Raw genomic sequence first — 19,480 nt, 5'->3', positions numbered from 1 at the left:
GCTGGGAGTCAGCAGTGACCTGCTCTCTGCCTGGGCTCGGCTGCTGAATATGCAGAGGGGAGATACAGGGAGAGAAGGACAGAGCCCCTCTCTGCCCCTGCCCCCCCCCAGCAGGTAATGTGCGGCAGGGAGAGCGTGGTGGCCCCAGTCTGGGAGGAGGGTAGGGGGGTCACTGGGCAGAGGAGACATGTGGGACAGTCATATGCAATGTTCCTTCAAAATTCCCTCAAAATTCATTCTACATGAATGGGAAAAATTAGTTACGTGCACCAATATGGAGATAATGTGTGGTGGGGGTGGGGCCGAGGAGTCTGGCATGTGGGAGGGGGCTCAGGACTGGGGAAGAGGGTTGGGGTGCAGGGGTTGAGGGCTCTGGCTGGGCATGCGGGCTCTGGGGTGAGGCCGGGGATGAGGGGTTCCGGGTGAGGGAGGGGGCTGAGGGGTAGGGCAAAGGATTGGGGTGTGGGAGGGGGTGAGGGCTCTGGCTGGGGTGCAGGCTCTGGGGTGGGACTGGGAATGAGGGGTTCAGGATGTGGGATGGGGCTGAGGGCTAGGGCAGAGGGTTGGGGTGCGGGAGGGGGCGAGGACTCTGGCTGGGAGTGCAGGCTCTGGGGTGGGGCCAAGGATGAGGGGTTTGAGGTGCAGGATGCCCTGGGGCTGTGGCAGGGAGAAAGGACTCCCCCTAGCCCTCTCCCTGCTGCAGTAGCTCTGAGGCCGGGGCCAGGGCCGGGAGAGAAGCGCCTCTCCCCGCTGCAGCAGCTCCAGGGCTGGGGGAGTTAAGTGTGTGGCTCTTGGTGGCCTCCTGCGTGTCTATGCAAGCGCGCACCTTGGAGGGAACTTAGGTCACATGTCCTCCCCTTTAGATTGTGCCCCCCCCCCCCAGTATGGGGAGGCAGGAGTCCTCTATGGTCTCTTTTTAAGTTATGGATCATACCCAACTTGACCAGTCAGTCAGTTTCACATGTATCTTGACCCTTTTTACTGGAAAAGTTCTTGCTGTGTCATGAGGTCAGGCAACTCCATGCCTATGTGCTGTGCACTCAGATTTCCATATGAATTGCAAATTCTTGCTTGCACCTTCAGTATGCATGCAGGTATCTCTGGGGATGACATGCCAGTCCTTTGTTTATAGTTTATAGTTCTTTTGTTATTTCTAAAGAGCTAGACGGTGGGCATTCCCCAGACTCACAACATGTTTCAGTAGCAAACATATAGCAAAATCTCATACACACATTTTAACAGGGCAATAATATTCAGCAGACTATAACTTTTCCCAACGATACCTCACAAGGCATTTGTACAAGATTGATCATAATAAGTGGTGACCATAATAGCATATGCTGTCACAATGTGTAATGTGGCAGGGCACTTCTTCCATCTCACCAAGCTTAGTGCTTCCCCCTCAGATGATGGTGGGGTCTGAAGTAAATCAGCACCACCCTGGGGAGTGTTGGGCTTCCCATTCTGGATTTATTTGTCAATGTTTTCAAGGCAGGCCCAAGGAGTACTCCTCTACCAAACAAAAGAAACAAATTCAAAACACAAAATATAGGGGGAATGTCTTTTCCTACCCCCTCTTGAAAGGGGTGGTGTTGCCTTGTTATTGGCCACCAGGGTGTCCATCCTTCTCCTAAATAGGCAGTGAGTTTGGTGGTTTCTGCTGGAGGTAGAAGAGCACCCTCTCACCCTGGAGAAGCCTTTTTCCCTGATGCCATTAACCCTGCAGCAGCTTGTCTCTCCTCCCTCTCTCCCACCAGGAGAGGGGTTTTTAAATGTCCAAGTGTCCTTAGTTGACCTCTTTTCAGTTTGTAGGCAAAAGGGCCTTTTTCATTCTTGGGCTAATAGCCCTGCCTTCCATCACTCCAATTGCAGCAGTCCAGCCTGACTTTGTCACGGTAATTAAATATTATGGTTTAGGGAAGAAACTAATCGCCACAACAGTCAGGGAGAAATTTATTTTCCCACCTCATCAATTGTGTAATGTTGTATTATATTGGTTTTAGGGGAGGTTACTTTCTTTTGAAGCATATGATATAGTACTGACCCTTATTTCAGGTAGACAAGCATGCACTGCTACTTGTCTTGTGAAATCAGCTAGTTTACATATGTATAGTAAGTATGCACAAGGGCCAGTAACTCCTTTTTCAAAAATGTGACTGCCCGTGCCTTAACCTGAATCAGGATTGAGCTCTTTCTGTAATATGCTGAACAGTTGATGCTAATGGATTCTTCTCATCTCTTATGCTGGCAGCTTGTTGTCATTATAGATCCTCACATTAAGGTTGATCCCATGTACACCCTATACTCTCAGGCCAAAAAGAAGGGGTATTTTGTGAAAAATAGGACAGGCCAAGACTTTGAGGGCATCTGTTGGCCAGGTAAGAAAACCCACTGCTTATAGTCTATACATTAGAATTTGTTTATTTGTAATGTGTAGCAGAATAACATGAGTCAAAAGTGGATAGTCATGTGGATAGAACTAGCATCTCAAAAGGAAAAAAAAATGTTGGTGTAATTCTTGGATATTTATGATTCCAAGTCTTATAGTTCTTTTGACAGTTCTAATGCATCTCCTAGTCTTCCCAGCTCTAATTCCCCTACCATTAGTTCTATTATCTCTGCATACATGGGCGCTGACTCTGTGGGTGCTCCAAAAATAGTGGGTGCTCAGCACCCACTGGCAGCCCCCCCCCCCCCCATCAGCTCCATCAGCTCCTGCCCACCAGCGGCCCTGCTAATCAGCTCCTCCCTTTCCCTCCCAGTGCCTCCCACCTGCCATGGATCAGCTGTTCAGCAGCGTGCAGGAGTCACTGGGGAAAAGGGGGAGGAGCTAGGGTGGGGCACGCTCAGGGGAGGGGGCAGAATGGGGCAGGGCAGGGGCAGAGGGGGTGGGAAGAGGCGGGGAGGCTGTGGGGAAAGGGCCTGGGGCAGAGCGGGGGTTAAGCACCCCCTGGCAACTTAGAAAGACAGTGCCTCTGTCTGCATATAATCTAGGTGCATGGCACCATAAAGTTACTGAACTTGTGCAAAGATCAGTACTCTTAAGTTGTCCAATGTTACATAAATCGTACTCGGCCTGTTACATGAAATTGTTTATAAAAGTAAGCAAAAGTTGAGTCAAATAGACTGGTACAAACTGAATTGTTAAAAGAACTGTAATAAGAGATCTTCAAGGTTCCTGCTGAAGTCACTGGTTGGTATAACAACAAGCGGAAAGATTCTAGAAATAGGAGGAATTGTTAATAGTTTAAATCACTGAACTGTGTTAATTTTAGTGAGAGGAGATTGCTATTCCTTCTTGGATTTTTAATGGTGATTGTTACAATGGGAGTAAGCCAGTGATAACATAAAACCCACTTCACGGTTTAATGTTGTAACAGTGAACAAGGGTTTCATTTACATTTTCTCCTTCAAACTTCATGGAGTGGGGCTTGTATTCTTCACTGTATAGTGTGTGGCTAGAGGAATCCTTTCCACTTGAAGTTTGTGAGGCCACGCAGGGAGAGACAGTTGTCACGGCGCTGTGAGAATGAAACAGTACCATAAAGATCCTTTTCAGCAAAGGTGGGAACAGCAAAATTGGAAAAGGGTTAGATCAGATGGAGGGGGGAAAGTCTGAGAAGGGAAAAGGGAAAGTGAGATAAGAGTTAATAGGATTTGGACACCATTAAGGTTGGCAAGCCCCAATTTTATATTTTAAAATATCCATCTAATTCCAGAAAACATGACTTTTGTAGAAGTTGCCAGTCTTAAAATTCTAGCTTCAAGCCGGACAGCCTAGCAACAAATAACAGAGAGTCATGACATGGGTGCGGCTCTGAAATAAGTATATAGATGCATTTTGTTTCATTCCTGACTATACTTGGGAGTGCCTGCACTTCCAAAACTCCACTACGCTGTTGGTGAATACTGCACTACTGGTGCATGGGGAGTAGACGTCTCTGTAAGCAAGGAAATATATGAGGATCAATGGAGTTCCATCAGGGACATAAACTGACAGCAAATCAGCTGTCTGTGTACAATATTGAATCACTGTGGCTCTATACTATGTAATGAACGTAGTACAACCATTGCAGAACACAGTTACCCACCTCCTGAGTGACACTCCCTGTAACATCAAGGCTTCGATTCCTTCACTGGCTTTCAGTTTGCTTCTGGGTGCCATTCAAAATGCTTGTCACGATCTTTAAATGGTGTGGAATTTAGCCCACCACAACCCAAGCTTAGTGGTCTTAAGATGTACTTGTTTAGTTTAGCACTTGGTTACACTTTGCTTAAGTTTTTGTTCCTGGCATTTTGGGTTACGTATTAAGATTACAGCAAAGGCAGAAGTCTCGGTGCTACCCATTGTAGAGATCGTTGTATCAACATGTTACAGTGCTTGAATGCCAAAGCAATAAATGCTATAAAAGTTAAAATAATAAATGTGGTGGTCCATACCTGCAGGTTCCTCTTCTTACCTGGATTTTACCAATCCTGACGTCCGAGAATGGTATGCAGATCAGTTTGCCTTCAAATCATATAAGGTTTGTGTTTCTTCTCTTTGGATCCTACAGAGCACATCGAAAACCAGGAAATGGGGAAGAGAGAGTCAGAGGAGATAAACTACTAGATAAGTAAGGTAGTGGGGCTTTGTATTTGTAGATGGTCATTAGACTGTAGAGGCAAATATCCTGAATATAATGATAACCATATAGACTGCAGAAGGAGCCTCACCGTGGCCTTGTCAACACAAAGAAAAATAGGAGCCTAATTCACCACTGATGCAATTCCCCCCCTGATAGCAACAGTGGAGACTTTGGTGTGGACAGGGAAAAGGCATTTTACCACCATGTCATCTAATGCAGCTGTCCCGTTCCCAGCTTCTCTCAATAGGAGTCCACATAGGAAACGATGTGAGAGTGCTGCCTCTGAGGAGCTCACAGTTGCTCTCAAGTCGTCCTCCCCCACAATGAGTCCTTTAAGCGAGGAGAATAGTGTGGAAGTACTGGCTGTTCATAGCCTATAGTCACATCACTCCTAGCCCCTTCCAGGCTGTACTCAATATTAGACGTGTGTGTCACTGAAACACTGCCCAGCTCCCAGTCATTTTTTTGTTGGAGCCCCACTTTGCAAGGGGCAGGTAAACTCATGCTACTTACGGCCCCTCACTTCATGTCCCAAGGCAACTTTTTCTCCCCAGTTTCTTTTTCCTGTCCTTTTCTGCAGTTTTCCTCTGGGCTTTTTAATATTTTAAAATTCTCTTATGAACTTTTATGCTCCCCTGCCTCCTTCCCACCATCACTCACGAGAAGACAACATTCTGCTTGCTGTGAGGCTTGAGGCATCTATTGGTTGCACATGTATGTGCACTTGGCCCCGCAGGGCCATTTCAGCTGAGTGCTATGAGAGCTGAAAAGCTCAAATAAGCTTGTGAACTGCAACCCTGTACACATAAGCTGCTTCTGTGGCCAGATGAATTAGGGGCGGTCAGGAGAGAAGAGAGGGAAGACAGACAGCTTTCAATAAGTTACCCTCAGCTGTACCTGGAGCCATGGGAGCATATTTGCAGTGACACTGTTTTGTTCTGTCTCTTCCTGTGCATCCCCTACACTAGCACCACCCAGCACTGCAGTTTGGGTAACACTGGATTAACCTAATGACTTAAATGTACCCTAAACGCTACTTTGTATCACAGGGCTCTACTGACATCCTGTTTGTATGGAATGATATGAATGAGCCTTCAGTCTTCAAAGCAGCAGAACTAACCATGCAGAGAGATGCTGTCCATCATGGCAACTGGGAGCACCGGGAGGTTCACAATCTCTATGGCTTTTACCAGGTAGGGCACCTAAAGACAAAAATCTACTGCCAGAGATACTCTGTCCTGGATGATTATGGTTTTTATTATGTACTGTGGTAGCGCCCAGATGGTCCCATCAAGATTGGGGCCCTGTTGTACTAGGTGCCAGTATTTTGGAATCAGCTTCTCCATGATAAACCAGACCTGTAACAGTGATAGCACTCATGCATATCTTTCTACTGCAACAGTGTAATGACATCAATCTATTACATATGCAAAGGTAGTATTTCTATATTTTTCCTTTCCCTGTTCTAGTATCTTCCAACAAACTGTGAGTACTTAACTAATAATAATTACTATTATTTCTAGACATATATTTCATATAGTTCCTGCATTTAATTGTCTACAACAGGAGTGTGGTATATACTGTTTGTAATTAGGTTATCTCCTTGTCAGTTATTCTTATGCTTTGCAGCAAATGGCAACTGCAGAAGGACTTATCAAACGCTCTGGGGGACAGAAGAGGCCATTTGTCCTCACGCGATCTTTCTTTGCCGGATCACAGAAGTATGGTAAGCATGGACAAGCTTCATGAAATCATGTTTTTCTGTAATGCTTTGTTTATTTATTTATGCATGCTAGGCCTGGTATTAGAGCTGTCAAACAATTAAAAAATAATTGCAATTAATCACAAGATTAAAAAAGTTGTGATTAATTGCAGTTTTAATCACACTGTTAAACAATATAGAATACCGATTTAAATTCAGCAGAGTACTCAAAGCAAATTTATTGGCTTGCCACTTTCTTTCTTTCCCCCTAATTGCAAGTATAAATTGACCTAGGGGTCTGAATTCAGTGTGTAAACTTGAAACCATGCTACTGGTATTTCCAGGTGCAGTATGGACAGGAGACAACGTAGCAGAGTGGAGTTACTTAAAAATCTCCATTCCAATGTTGCTCACAATCAGTATTGCAGGAATTTCATTCTGTGGAGGTAAGGCGTTTAACTGGATTCTTCACTAAATGTAGGCCACCAGACTTACTGAGCTTGAGTCTCAAGATAGATTTAAACACACAACCACCAGAACAACCCACTTCTTTCCTATACTCCAATCTGTTTCAAAACAGTTTCCTATATTTAGTCCATTTACAGCTCCCAGTAGCATTCTTCTCTCCTTCCTTTTGCATATTCATCTTTGGTAGCATGTGAGTCCCTTGAACTGACAGCTTGGAGTTGTCTTCCATGAGCATCATTATAATTTTCCCCTGTGACAAGGAAAACCACTCACTGTGTCTCTAAATGCTATCAACCTGTTTCATCAACAAATGAGTCTGATAATTTTTTTCACTTTGTATGGCCAAGCAGCTGCCTTTCAGCAGGATAGGAGGTACCATATTACATTAATGTATTTATAGATTTGTAATGTTTGTAATAAGAGAAATTCATGTTTTTGCAGAACACTTTCATAAACCAATTAACGTGTCTTTAAATTTTAGCTGATGTGGGCGGGTTTATTGGGGACCCAGAACCAGAGCTACTTGTTCGCTGGTATCAGGCTGGTGCGTACCAACCATTTTTCAGAGGCCATGCCAATATCGAAAGCAAACGGCGTGAACCATGGCTATTTGGGGATGAGAACACACGGATCATCAGGGAAGCCATTAGAGAGCGCTACACCCTTCTGCCCTACTTGTATTCACTGTTCTACCGGGCACACACCACTGCTGAACCAGTCATGAGGTAAGATCATAAGGGGCTACATTAAAACTACTTGTATTGCTCTTTATATAAAAGCCCTTCTTATGAGCCAGGAAATTTTATAATTGTGTCAAGATGGGTGTTTAAGAGGGGGAAATTAAATTACTCTTCTTTACTTTTGTGACTTTCAATTTGAATTTTTAAAAGCAAATAATATATACATTAATTTTCTAAAAGAGAGCAATTGAGCACATCAGTTAAATAAACCATTACCAGTCTTAGATAAATTTCTAAAATACAGTAGACCCCAAGAAGAATGTTATCACAATTCTTATTCATATCTAAATACTGCCAGTGGATCCCTACGCTGACCTGAAAGTTTCAAAGTCTGCCTTCTCTCTCTCTCCGGTAAATGCTTTTTGTTCATTTGAAGAAACTGGGCCAACTGGGTTACCTTTCCCAGAGTTCATTTCATATAGATAATTCAAGTATGAAGTATATGCCATGCCACGTTTCCTATAATCATTTTTTCTTTAGTAATGTAATATAGACATTAAATTAGTAAACTAGTTTCCATTGTGCTCCTTTCCAATCTATAATGAGAGCTCTCAGTGGAGCTGCGTGCAACAGTCCCATAAGTAGAAGATAAATATTACTAATCTCTCTTGTATTTTTGTCTCTTACAAATGGCACTAGAATTGCTGTCCTTTTTTCAAATTTCTCTTCGCTAGTTGTAATGCAAAAGCATTTAAAGATCAGGACTAGCTTTTAACAGGGCAGAAGCTCTGGGCTGCACTCAGTTGTGAACCTGATTTGTGCATGCAGGCACTACAAGAGCCAGTGAGGGCATCTGTCTGGCCCTTTGCATATACAAATGTCCTATTTGTATATATTGTCCAGCACCTAACCATGCCCTGGGCTTCTACCTTTCTAAAAATCAGGCCCATGTTGACTATATACAATAATAAATACTGCCATGGTTAGCATTGTTAGCATAGCTAGCATTGTGGCAAATTCAGAAACTAAAAAGGAAGTGTGGTATTTTCTTCACTGGTTTATGAAGGCAAGCAGAATGTAAAATCTGCAAGTACTCCTGTTCTTTTTGCCAATAAACAGTGCTGTTGCAGCATTCAACAGTATGCCTATTAGTAAGCAGGTCAGGCAGGCATTGTTTGTGAGGGAATCCACAGAATTGTTCCAGTTCTTGTCTCTAACTAGAAAGAGCTATTGTTATCGTAACATTTGGAATTATAAATAAGCAAAAGAAGGCCTGTGCGATGACCACGTGATTAGCATACCACATTACTATGCAATTCATCTTCTGAGTCAGGTTTCTCAGTCCCTGACCAACAGGACCCAGGATTGCTGTAAAACCAGCACAGTCAGCTGCTGAGAAGAAAAGAGACTGTCCCCCAGAAACAAGCCAGTGTAGGAGCAATGCTGATGGTCTCTGAAGGAAAGTCCTGTCCAGACAGTCCATCTCCCCTCTGCTAGAAGAAAGGTTGATGCTATATGGGTTCATAAGGAAATGGGGGGGGATTCCCAGGGTTGCCAAGGGCAAAACAGACATACATGCCAAAACCAGAGCAAAAAGAAAAACAAACAGTAGTTTGACTGAGCACACACATTGAGTAGCCCAAATACTGTGATCTGGCCTGCAAGAGCCTGCGGACGAGGCTGGGTTAGACCAGCTTTTTGCTTGCAGTAGATACACTGGGAAGTGCCTTAACTCTCGTTCAGCTAGGAAACATAATGATTGTAGAAGAAGTGGCATTTAAAGGGACAGATGAGAAATGTGTCCAGTCTTCTTTGGTTGGATGGCGGTAGTCACGAAATGGGCCTTGTAGGAGAGCGGGAACGTAGAAAATGGTGGGGAGCCTGTGGACTCCAGCTGAGTCACATAGGTGTCCAATGGAAAAGAAGAAACTGACAAGACTCCACCTTGCTTTCTACAGGCCTCTCTGGGTAGAGTTCCCCAAGGAACAAGAAACTTTTGGTGTGGAAGATGAATACATGCTGGGTAAGTAAACCATTTCCTAAACACCAGCTGGTGTCTGGATTTAAGTTTCAAAGTTAAGCACTTCTGCATATTATAGTAGCAAAAAGTATGAAAACCCTGGCCAAGATTTTTAAAAGTGAGAGATATTTTAAAGAGGCCTGATTTTCAGAGGGTGAATGCTCAACACTTCTGAAAATCAGACTCCTTTAAAGATGTCTCACGTTAAGGTGAAAAAATTGAGGCACTCATCATTAGTCGCTTTTGAAAATCTTGGCTCTCATTTCTATATGGCAGAGATGGAACTTGGTTCCAGCATCTAAAACCACAACCTGCATCAGGTGTGGCAACATCTAATAACTAATTATCCAGAGCTGATGGAGAGATTAGAGTGATTTCAGTGCCTCTGATGAAATTCACCTTCTCTGTGGATTCTAATAAACCATCCCTGCCAGGGTTGAGTTACCTCTAGAGCTAGAAAAATACATCTTTAAGAGCAAATGTTTAGCCTTTTTGAATGTTTCAAGTATTAGAACTTCAGAAACTTTTTTCCCACACACCCTTGTCAGTTACACATCTTTGAACACTGTACTATGCAATCAACCTACTCAATATATTTTTCAGAAAAAAAGTGTAAACATTTCCAATGAAGTGCACTGAAAAGGAGTTTGTTTGCCAAATGGGGTTGCCTTCTTCCTTGCTTCCAGTTGTAAGAAAGTGTTGTTTTTTTTAAATATGAAAATATATTAATAGATTCCCCAGTCCCTCACCAGTCCTGTATGCAAGCACATTAACCCATAGGACCCTGGATTTTATCACCTGTGAAGAGTGATTTTTGTGGAAGTTCATTGTTAACATATTGGTAACATACCATAGTTTTGGATTCTATGCTGGTGTTTAACATTGCATGGTCATAACTCTTACAGACACTGAGTACTACTTTCAAAAGCACCTAAATGAATTAGGCACCAGCCTAACTCACATTGCGTTTCAAAGAGATTTGAACATCTGATTCCCTTAGGTGCTTTTGAAAATCCTATCCAATAAGTCTGTAGTCTTCAACCTTAAATATTAGCCCCACAATGGAATCTTTAGGTAAAGGCAAAACAATTATACAAGAGTTAGATATTATTATTAATTTATACAGCACTTTTCATTAGTAGATCGCACAGTGCTATCTTTACAAAGGAGGTCAGTATCATCCCCTTTTTACAGATGGGGTAACTGAGGCACAGAGAGGTGAAGTGACTTGCCAGAGGTCACCCAGCAGGCCAGTAGCCGAGCCACGAATAGAGCCCAGGTTTCCTTGATTCTCAGTCCAATGCCCTATTCACAGGCTATGCTGCATCTTCTCATTTCCTTTTGTATCTCTTATTCCAGGAAACGCTTTACTGGTGCATCCAGTCATTGAACAAGAGGCCACTACAGTGAACGTTTTACTGCCTGGGTCAGATGAGGTAAGGGTAACTAAGAACCCACTCTGATGTTTGAATCAAAGAAAGTGCATTAACTCCATTCTCATGAGTCCTCTTCTATTCCAGCATAACCAATAAGTGATATTGCTACTAGCGGCAACCCAAGTCCCCTTCTCAAGGCCACTCTTCCCCATTTGTCTGTCTCTTGCACAGCAATCTCTGTACTTTCTACACATACACTACCCTCCCCGGGCCAGCACCCGAGCTATTATTCTCTTCTCATTTAAATCCCTCCTCAAGCCCCACTCCTTCCATGACACCTTGTTGGAATTATGAATATGGGAAACCACCAAACACAAATTTAATCATAAATTCCTTTATTAAATCCAAAGGCCAAATGATACTTATACAATTGCTCTAAACATGCCTACAAACCCTAACTAATAAGCAATTTACTATATCCAAACAGCAACAAAAAATGGATAAGTATTTGATCAAGATACTCACAAAGGGGCTACACCCAGGGGTATTTAGATCCGTATTGGCTGGCTCCAACATGGTCAGGCAGGTATTAGCAATGAATCCTTTAAGAGTTTACTTTTTATGCCCTTTTACAAACAAGTGATGTCATTGCCAATTGCTGACTTCAGCTAAACACCAATTTGAGACAGTTCACTTTATTTCCAGTCTTAATCCAGATAAGATTTTGCACCTCCTTTCTTCCCAAGGCTTTTCCTCCCTTCCCTCTAGCTGTCCAACAGTTTCCCAATTGCACCTAGGTTTACACAGGCTTTAACACTGGTGTGTGAGTTGGGGAAGGGCCATGTTGGCTCATTTTACGACAGATTCTCTTTATTTTATTTAAAACCATCTGCAGTCATCCCTTTCAGTCAGAGGCCTTCTTTTTAGAAACTTCCCCTTATCTCATTAGTTATTCTTTGAACCAGACAGCCTCCCTACTTCATTCCTTCTGGCCTTATTACTTATTATTTTCAAGGCCTTCATTCTACTTGCTAGTCTGGGCCTTTCTTTACAACAAATATATATTTCCTTAACCAAACTTAAGCTAAATTTAGTTCTTTAATTTTATACTTATCCTACACCTCTGCAACACTCTAGCTGACTTAAGTTGTCTGCTTATTTATTTAATTTCCTTTTCCTAGGGTTAGTTTCTCATTTATGTTGCAGGAAGGGGTCAAATGTTGGGACAGAGGATAGGAAGGACATTTGAGTTGAACCTGGGGGAAAAGACTTGGGGGATGGATGGTAGAGGAAATATGAAAGGAGAGGAACTTCAACAATTTTTTCTTATAATCTTGCTGTGTGCCTGTCACCGTGATCACTTTGCTTGTATGTTATATTCTTTTTACCCAAGACTGCATGCTCTTCAGAGCAGGTATTGTCATTTCAGCAACTAACACATTTTGGCCACTGCCTCAGTCTGAGTAATAATAATGCAAGTGCTGCAGTGCAGATTGTTGTTCTGTGATTAGGTGCCCCAGTTAAGCACAGCAAACACTCTCATACACTTATAAAAAGTCAGTGCCTCTCTGAAGAGAAAGTTGTTCATCCACATGATGGCAGTGCAATGTGCTTCTACATAGAAGACTTGGTTTCAGAATCAGAGGTTGTGGAGGTGGTACTTTGGGAAGAGAGATTTCTTCAGCTTCCATGGCTAAGTGTTGACTAAAATTTTCTCAGCATCTCAAGTAACTAGATTTCCCACATGTCATGGGAATCAGCTCTGATTGCACTGAGTAGGAGCTTGAGATCTAATTTTGGAGGCAGGTGAACGGGACAACAGGTAGAAAAGGAGAGGACGGAATAGCCTTGAGTATGAAAGGTCAAGTAAAAGCCTGTGGCTCTCCCCAATGTGTCTCAGGAACTAGGAGTTCTTTGATCATTGTGCTTGAGATAAGGCAGAGTATAGAAATATGGGAAAGATTGCTTAGGGTCTCTCTCAGGAATCTCTGACACACACTTTTTTTTTTTTTTTTTTTTAGTGAAGATTTGTATAGGAATTCACTGCCTGCCATGGCTGTAACAGCTAATCCTGTCAGGGACTATGGTGCAGAGGCACAGGGTGCTTTGTATGGTCATTTTCAATGACCTGCTCTTGCAGCATGCTTTGGAATATCCCAATAAGTTCAGTCAAGTCTGACGTCTAGGTTGTAGTTATTTTGTTTGCCTTATTTTAGTTCCCAGGTAATAGAGAAAAGTCCACATTGACCTGCTTTATACAGTTTACAGCATTTACTCAGACAATATCAAAAACTGAATAACCTTACACTGGGGGCATGATCTCTCAAGGACAATGTGAAAATCACATGCTGTTGTGGGTGCCTAGAAATGCATTTGGCTTTTGGTGCAGGAGAAGGTTTCAGTTGTCAGACCAGCCTAAATTTAACCCTTCACATGTACTAAGCACTGAACTGCAAAGCCCTGTTACTTAACATAAAAAGACTGAAAATTCATGAGAAATAGACAATGTGTCCTGTTGTCTCTTATACTCATTCCAAAGGCCCTAGAGCCAAAGCAGTGTGTACTAAAGAGGTTTGGTCCATAGCACATATCTCAGAACACAAGTTGGAGGCCTGTGGAAAACTTAGATTATTTTAAGGTACAAATGTGCTTACACTGGATTTGTTTCTTGAAGTATTTTTTAAAAGTTTCATCATTTTGTGAATGACACTGTTGCTTAGCACCTGCAGCAGCTTTGAAACCTATTAGAGCAAATGCAACTTATAGAAAAGGTCATTCTCCATTTTGTGTTTCTGTGTAATGCACATTTACTAAGTCTCTCAGAAAGGTCTTTGGACTCAGCACACTAAATGCTATTCCTTGCATCACAAGAATACAGTAAAAGACAGTGACAGCCAGAGATGAATTCACAAAGCAAATGTCCCTGCAGAGGTATCCGATCTTTTCATAATATATATCTTATGTTTGTTTCTTCTGCCTTTTTCCCTGATGTAGGTTTGGTATGACTTCAGAAGATTTAGACGACTGGACTATCCAGGAACTCTGAAGATCCCAGTAACACTGGAGAGTGTATGTTTTCGTTTTGTAACATTGCTTTTATTGGGTTGACAGATTAAAATAGATTTTCTCCCAAACACTCATAAATCCGAATAGTGACATTAGGCTGCAGTCCTGCAAGGAGAATTAAAATAGCTTCTGTGGAGAAAAAAAAAGATGCTGTCTTAACTCTAGGCAACATGGTTCAAACTAAGAAACAGCAAAGTGATAATATGAGCACAGCAGTCTCAGATAGACAAAGAGGGGGCTAATTATGGCAGAAGAGAACTCCACAGTGAACCCCCTTCCACCTCCAAATCACCTTCCACTTAGAGGGAGTATTTAGTAGAAATGCTGAAAGTGCAGAAAGTATTTCAACAGTATTTATAGCAAAGGAGGGGTTCACTTGGACATCCTCACATTTCTAGGTGGGACGTAGTACTGTTCAAGCACTACATGAACGTCAGCACTGGACTCTCAGTGCCCATTGTCCATGTAAGTTATAGCAACTGTTGTACCAGAGGAGGGCAATGGACCGTCTTTGTCAGTATCCCATGTCCTTCATTCAGATGGACCCAGTTACACCATGGCCCCCAATATATGCTGTTGTTTGAGAAGACAGACACCGTACAGGGTGGGCACTCTGAGCAAATGTTGTTGGGATGATTTTGAGACAGGAAAAGCATATGGGAAGATGACTTGTAAGCAGAATAGAGTTTATTCATCAACGTGCTGTCTGCTGAAGTTCCCTATGGGTGATAAGAAACAGCTGCAATTTTTCCCCAATAAGCTAAAATTAAATGATCAGAGAATAGCACTATGATTTCCACACTTGAATTCTTCTACCTTGGCTTTGTTATTGGCAGATTCCAGTGTTCCAGCGAGGTGGGGGTGTGGTGCCCCTTAAGACCACCGTAGGAAGATCCACTGAATGGATGACAGATATTTCTTACGAACTCCGTGTTGCTCTGGACTCCAAGGTACTCTGGGATTACATTTAGTTTATACACCTGTCTTTTTATCCCTTCTTCCTGTCTCTTTTGATCTCATCATGTCCCTGCTCCTCTTTGCCCTCTAGCAATAGGATCTGCTTTACAGGGAACAGGAGGTCTCCTTCTGCCTGTTCAACCAGCACAGTACGGTCCTTGCCTACACACCAGCTAGAAGAAGAGCCAGTCTCCTCCAGATTGCTGTGGAGAAACTTGGCCCTCTTCTCACTTGCCTGGGCTACACTCTTTGTGCTGGGGTTCATGCCAGAGCACACAAACTGTTCGTTTAACATGAGACTAGGATTTCTACACAAGTAGAGCATTTCCTGACCTTCCCCTTGCCCTTCCTCTCCTTGTCAGCCACCCTCCAGCAGCTTGGAGGAAGGAGAGGATTGCTTCAGGCCACAAACTTCCTCTTCAGACCCAGAGAGAATGAATTCAGCAACTGTCTTTTTAAATACAAGCCAATAGCGGAAAGTACTGCACAGACACCACAATGAATTTACAAAACCATAACATCCAGAATGTTCTTTTAGTAATGCTGGATTGTTCTTCAAGGGAGTGTTTTAACCTACCAGAGATCATAACGGTTCTAGTGGCTTCTAACTGTTAACTTCAACATATAGTGATGCTTATTTTCAGTTTCATTGTCCAACACTCAGGCTTCTGTTAACTTTGTTCTACATCTGATGTGTCCCATAGGACTTTGCAGTAGGTGAGCTCTATCTAGATGATGGGCATTCATTTCAGTACCTCCATAAGAAGCAATTCCTGCACAGGAAATTTACTTTCCACAAGAATGTTTTCTCTTCCAGGTAATGGCAGCTGTTGCAGGTAAAATCCCCATAAAAGGAAATCCCTTTTATAATTCATTTTACTTAGCAACAAATGTGTAAGTGTTATTCTTGTCCATTGCTCAAGAACCCCCAGGGATAGAGAGTTTCACATGCAAAATTGGAGAGGTAAGTGTTGCTCTACACAGTCAGGCCTGGACTGTGTAGAGCATCTGGAATACTGAGTGCAACTCTGGTTCACACTGTTTCAGAAGGATACAGATTTACTAAATTAAATATAACAAAGGGCAGCAACAGGGATCCAAGGATTAGATAATAAGGTATATGGGAAAGACTGAGGAAGCTAAATTTAGAGTTTTGCAAAGGGAAGATACGTAGGGGATACAATCATTTTATGGATAGCTTCGGGGTAATCATATCAATAAAGACTATGTTCTAAGATTACAAATAATGGGGGGACAAATACTTATTAGCAATGAAGCCAAGGAAGGAAATGTTGAAACATAATCAGAAAATGTATGTCAAGAGAATAGTAGCATAGAAAAACAAAGAGGGTGGTCAGGCATGCTAAATACCAAAAATATCCACAGCTGTTTGTAAGTAGGCAGATGTCTCAAATATGTTACTCCCAGATTTCTACCCACTACTGTAACAAAATTTTGTTCTCCAAATGGATATGTAGCACCATCATTAACCTACAGGTTTTTTTCTTGCTCCTTCAGCTCTTAAGTGTGAGTTAGAGATCATCTGTACTACGAAACTTACCTTAAAGCAGGATCATAGAATGGCTTGGGTAACATGACTAAAACACAGATTAGTCGCCTCAGTGCAGGCACGACTGAATCACATAGACAGGCCCTTCACCGTTTGTATCTATTTAAATCATTTTCAGACGCCATCTAGGTAACCAGGAGCTTGTGAAACCCACTTACGCACCCATTAGGCAGTTGGTGATGGAGGGGAAAAAATATCGCCTCTGCATCAAGAAAAAGTATGTTAGGGAAAATAAACTGTTTTGGATCCTGAAGTAAGAAACTGTAGTAGTGGTTTGTCCCTCCAAGTTTTATGCCTGGGTTGGCTCTCCAACCACAGGTAGAAACTACTGTGTCTGAGACTGTTTGTTTTCTTTTTCAGCTGTGCTGATGAAATTGGGCAGTACCACACAAAATGTGTAGTTGAACGGGTACTAATTCTGGGAGTTCAAAAGCAACCCACATCTGTGACAGTCAGTCTCCATGGTAAGAGAGGCAAGTATTTTATACTTCACTTCAATTTTTAAAAATTTTACTGCAATGGTAGCACTAATTAAAGGTGGCAGATGACAACACTGAAAAGAAAACTATAAGCATGGGGAGCAACAGTACAAGCTTCCCAGTGCTGTCCCTCCAGTATATCCCACCCTGTTCTTGAGGGACCGTCACTGTGGATAAGAGGGTAGTTCAGTTTGCAAGCCTAGTTAATCCTTGGCCCCTCTACTGAAGGTGTCGACTAAAGCACCAGTTGTTGCAACTAGTGTGTAAACTGGTGGCTTAATTGGGCAGAAACCACAGCAAACGGCTGTAAGGTTCATTCATTAGGAGAAAGTCTCGATAAACACAAAGCAAAACAAGGTAACAAAGCTGCCTCAGCCTGGGGATCAACCTAGCTCTCCAAGCCCAGGGAGGAGCCCAGGATTAACAAATGTAGATAACCTTGTTTTACAGAGCGTGCAGCTGGAGATTCATCTTAATAATAACACTCTTAGACCCTCAAATAGGGTGGGTCAGACTGGTCCAAGAAAGGAAATTTGCAGGCAAGAACAAAAGTTTCTATTCTCGCTCACACAAGAGGGTTCACAGATTCTGACAGTGTGGAACCCACTGGACTATATAAGGACCTGCCTAGGGAAAGCTAGTAAAATTTGCACAGAGGACCTGTCCCTCCAGGCCTCCCTTTCCCCTTTGGGAATCATAATGTCATTGTTCCTGCCTACACCTGTCTCGACTCCTGCTAAGGCACAAAAAGTGACAATTAATGCAGAAACAAGCATTCAATTCTGCTGTAATTTCTGCAGGAAAATCCTTGGATATAAGAGAAGATAAGGGTTCAGAATGGTAGCTTCCCCCAAAAAACCATGGAGCCCCAAGCACATGTTTGCAGAGTTGGAGTAAAAGAAGAAGTGATACTGTAAACTCTGATGCACCCTTATGAGCATACTGGAGATTTGGCCAGTAATTGCTCTCCTTTTATCACCTCCATGCCTAACAGAGGAGATAATCTGACCCAATAAGAGTGAGAGAAATAAGGCAGTCATGTATAACTTTGTTCAGAAGAGGTTTTCTTAGAGTGCATCATAAACTCTCTCTTTTCCTATTGCAATTCAGATGGGAAAGACAAAGAAGTGGTTTTCACATATGATGCCAAGTCCTCCATGTTGACCCTGGAAAAACTATTATTAAATGTTGGTGCTGACTGGGAAATTCACATCAAGTGAGAGGAGAAACTGCATCTTCAGAGAACTGGATGGAAAGTTGAAAGGAAATGGTTTTGAAGGACTTAAATTTCTCTCTTGAATCTGACTAGTTTGAAATAATGTAGGCAGAACTATAGCAGCCCCAGGCTAATCTTTCTTAACATTTTCTTTTAAAAGATTGATTTAACTTAGATTTGACAAGCTCTTTCCTGGTCAGTAGCTGGCAAAAGTAATAGTAATGCGATCATATCACTGGAAAAGGCTCATCGCTGTCCTGCCAAGGCTGGTTTCATTTTGGCAAACAGGATTCTGCAGGCAGTGGGCTAAATTCTGCCCTCCCTTGCACCCATGGCCAGCTCCAGGCACCAGCATTCCAAGCAGGTGCTTGGGGCGGCAATCTGCAAGGGGCGGCAGTCCGTGTGTTTTTGCCGCCCTAAACAGCGCCCCCAATTGCCGCTGCGGACGGGGGAGCAGTCCGTGTGCCGTTAGGGCAGCACGCGCGTTTCCGTGGCGGTGGCAATTCGGCGCGCTGCTTGGGGCAGCAAAAACAGTAGAGCCGGCCCTGCTTGCACCCATGCAATAAAGTCCTCCATTAGGCTGTGGAAGAGAGTGGGCCTGGTTTTCAAGATCTTTAACCCAAGAATTTCTAGTTTTTAAATTGCAGGCACTTTTCTGAGGCTACATCTTCACTACGGGGGGGGTCGATTTAAGATACGCAAATTCAGCTACGCGAATAGCATAGCTGAATTCGACGTATCGCAGCCGACTTACCCCGCTGTAGGGACGGCGGCAAAATCAACCTCTGCGGCTTCCCGTCGACGGCGCTTACTCCTACCTCCGCTGGTGGAGTAAGAGCGTCGATTCGGGGATCGATTGTCGCATCCCGATGGGACGCGATAAATCAATCCCCGAGAGGTCGATTTCTACCCGCCGATTCAGGCGGGTAGTGTAGACCCAGTCAGTGTCTGCAAATCTTGACTGTTCAGCGAATAGGGCATTTCAGAGAGGGAGAAGGGGAGGAGCCCTGAATCAGCTTGATCAAACAGCATTGATGAATCTATGCAAAATGAAAAGGACTAAAATGTATGTCTAGGACACTGTGTGCAAGTTGGGCAGAACCAACTTGAATGAGTGTGATTACTTCTGTTACAAGCATTCTCTTTCTGTCCCCACAGCCCTAGCCTACAAGACAAGGAACAACCCTACAGTCTGTTTATAGGAAAGTAAATAACAGAGCTGGGTGAACAGTTCAGCAGTTGAATCTGAACTCAGCCCAAAGTTAAGGTTTGGGAGGGTAGTATGTACCAGGTGATGTGAGTGAATAAAGGATAATAT

The 19,480-nt window shown here is 43.0% G+C and overlaps 1 protein-coding gene across 3 annotated transcripts in view; it reads left to right on the top strand.

Moving 5' to 3' along the window:
• GANC (glucosidase alpha, neutral C) overlaps positions 1-19,480 on the top strand; it is a 41,817-nt gene extending 22,337 nt beyond the window's left edge. For 2 of the 3 annotated variants that reach the window (XM_008169894.4, XM_065595359.1), the window contains 13 exons: positions 2,252-2,378; positions 4,447-4,526; positions 5,678-5,821; positions 6,258-6,354; positions 6,675-6,776; positions 7,280-7,523; positions 9,437-9,501; positions 10,858-10,934; positions 13,869-13,943; positions 14,777-14,890; positions 15,602-15,714; positions 16,828-16,940; positions 18,057-19,480. In XM_008169894.4, the coding sequence (XP_008168116.1) occupies positions 2,252-2,378; positions 4,447-4,526; positions 5,678-5,821; positions 6,258-6,354; positions 6,675-6,776; positions 7,280-7,523; positions 9,437-9,501; positions 10,858-10,934; positions 13,869-13,943; positions 14,777-14,890; positions 15,602-15,714; positions 16,828-16,940; positions 18,057-18,166 (1,461 nt within the window). In that variant the 3' untranslated portion in view covers positions 18,167-19,480. The remainder of the gene's footprint in view (positions 1-2,251; positions 2,379-4,446; positions 4,527-5,677; positions 5,822-6,257; positions 6,355-6,674; positions 6,777-7,279; positions 7,524-9,436; positions 9,502-10,857; positions 10,935-13,868; positions 13,944-14,776; positions 14,891-15,601; positions 15,715-16,827; positions 16,941-18,056) is intronic. The other variant, XM_008169895.4, reaches the window with a different exon arrangement.

Source organism: Chrysemys picta, chromosome 4 (genome assembly GCF_011386835.1).
Source record: "Chrysemys picta bellii isolate R12L10 chromosome 4, ASM1138683v2, whole genome shotgun sequence".
Classification (NCBI taxonomy): Eukaryota; Metazoa; Chordata; order Testudines; family Emydidae; genus Chrysemys; species Chrysemys picta.
Note: the sequence above shows the minus strand (reverse complement) of the source record. Positions and strands in the feature narration are given on the sequence as shown.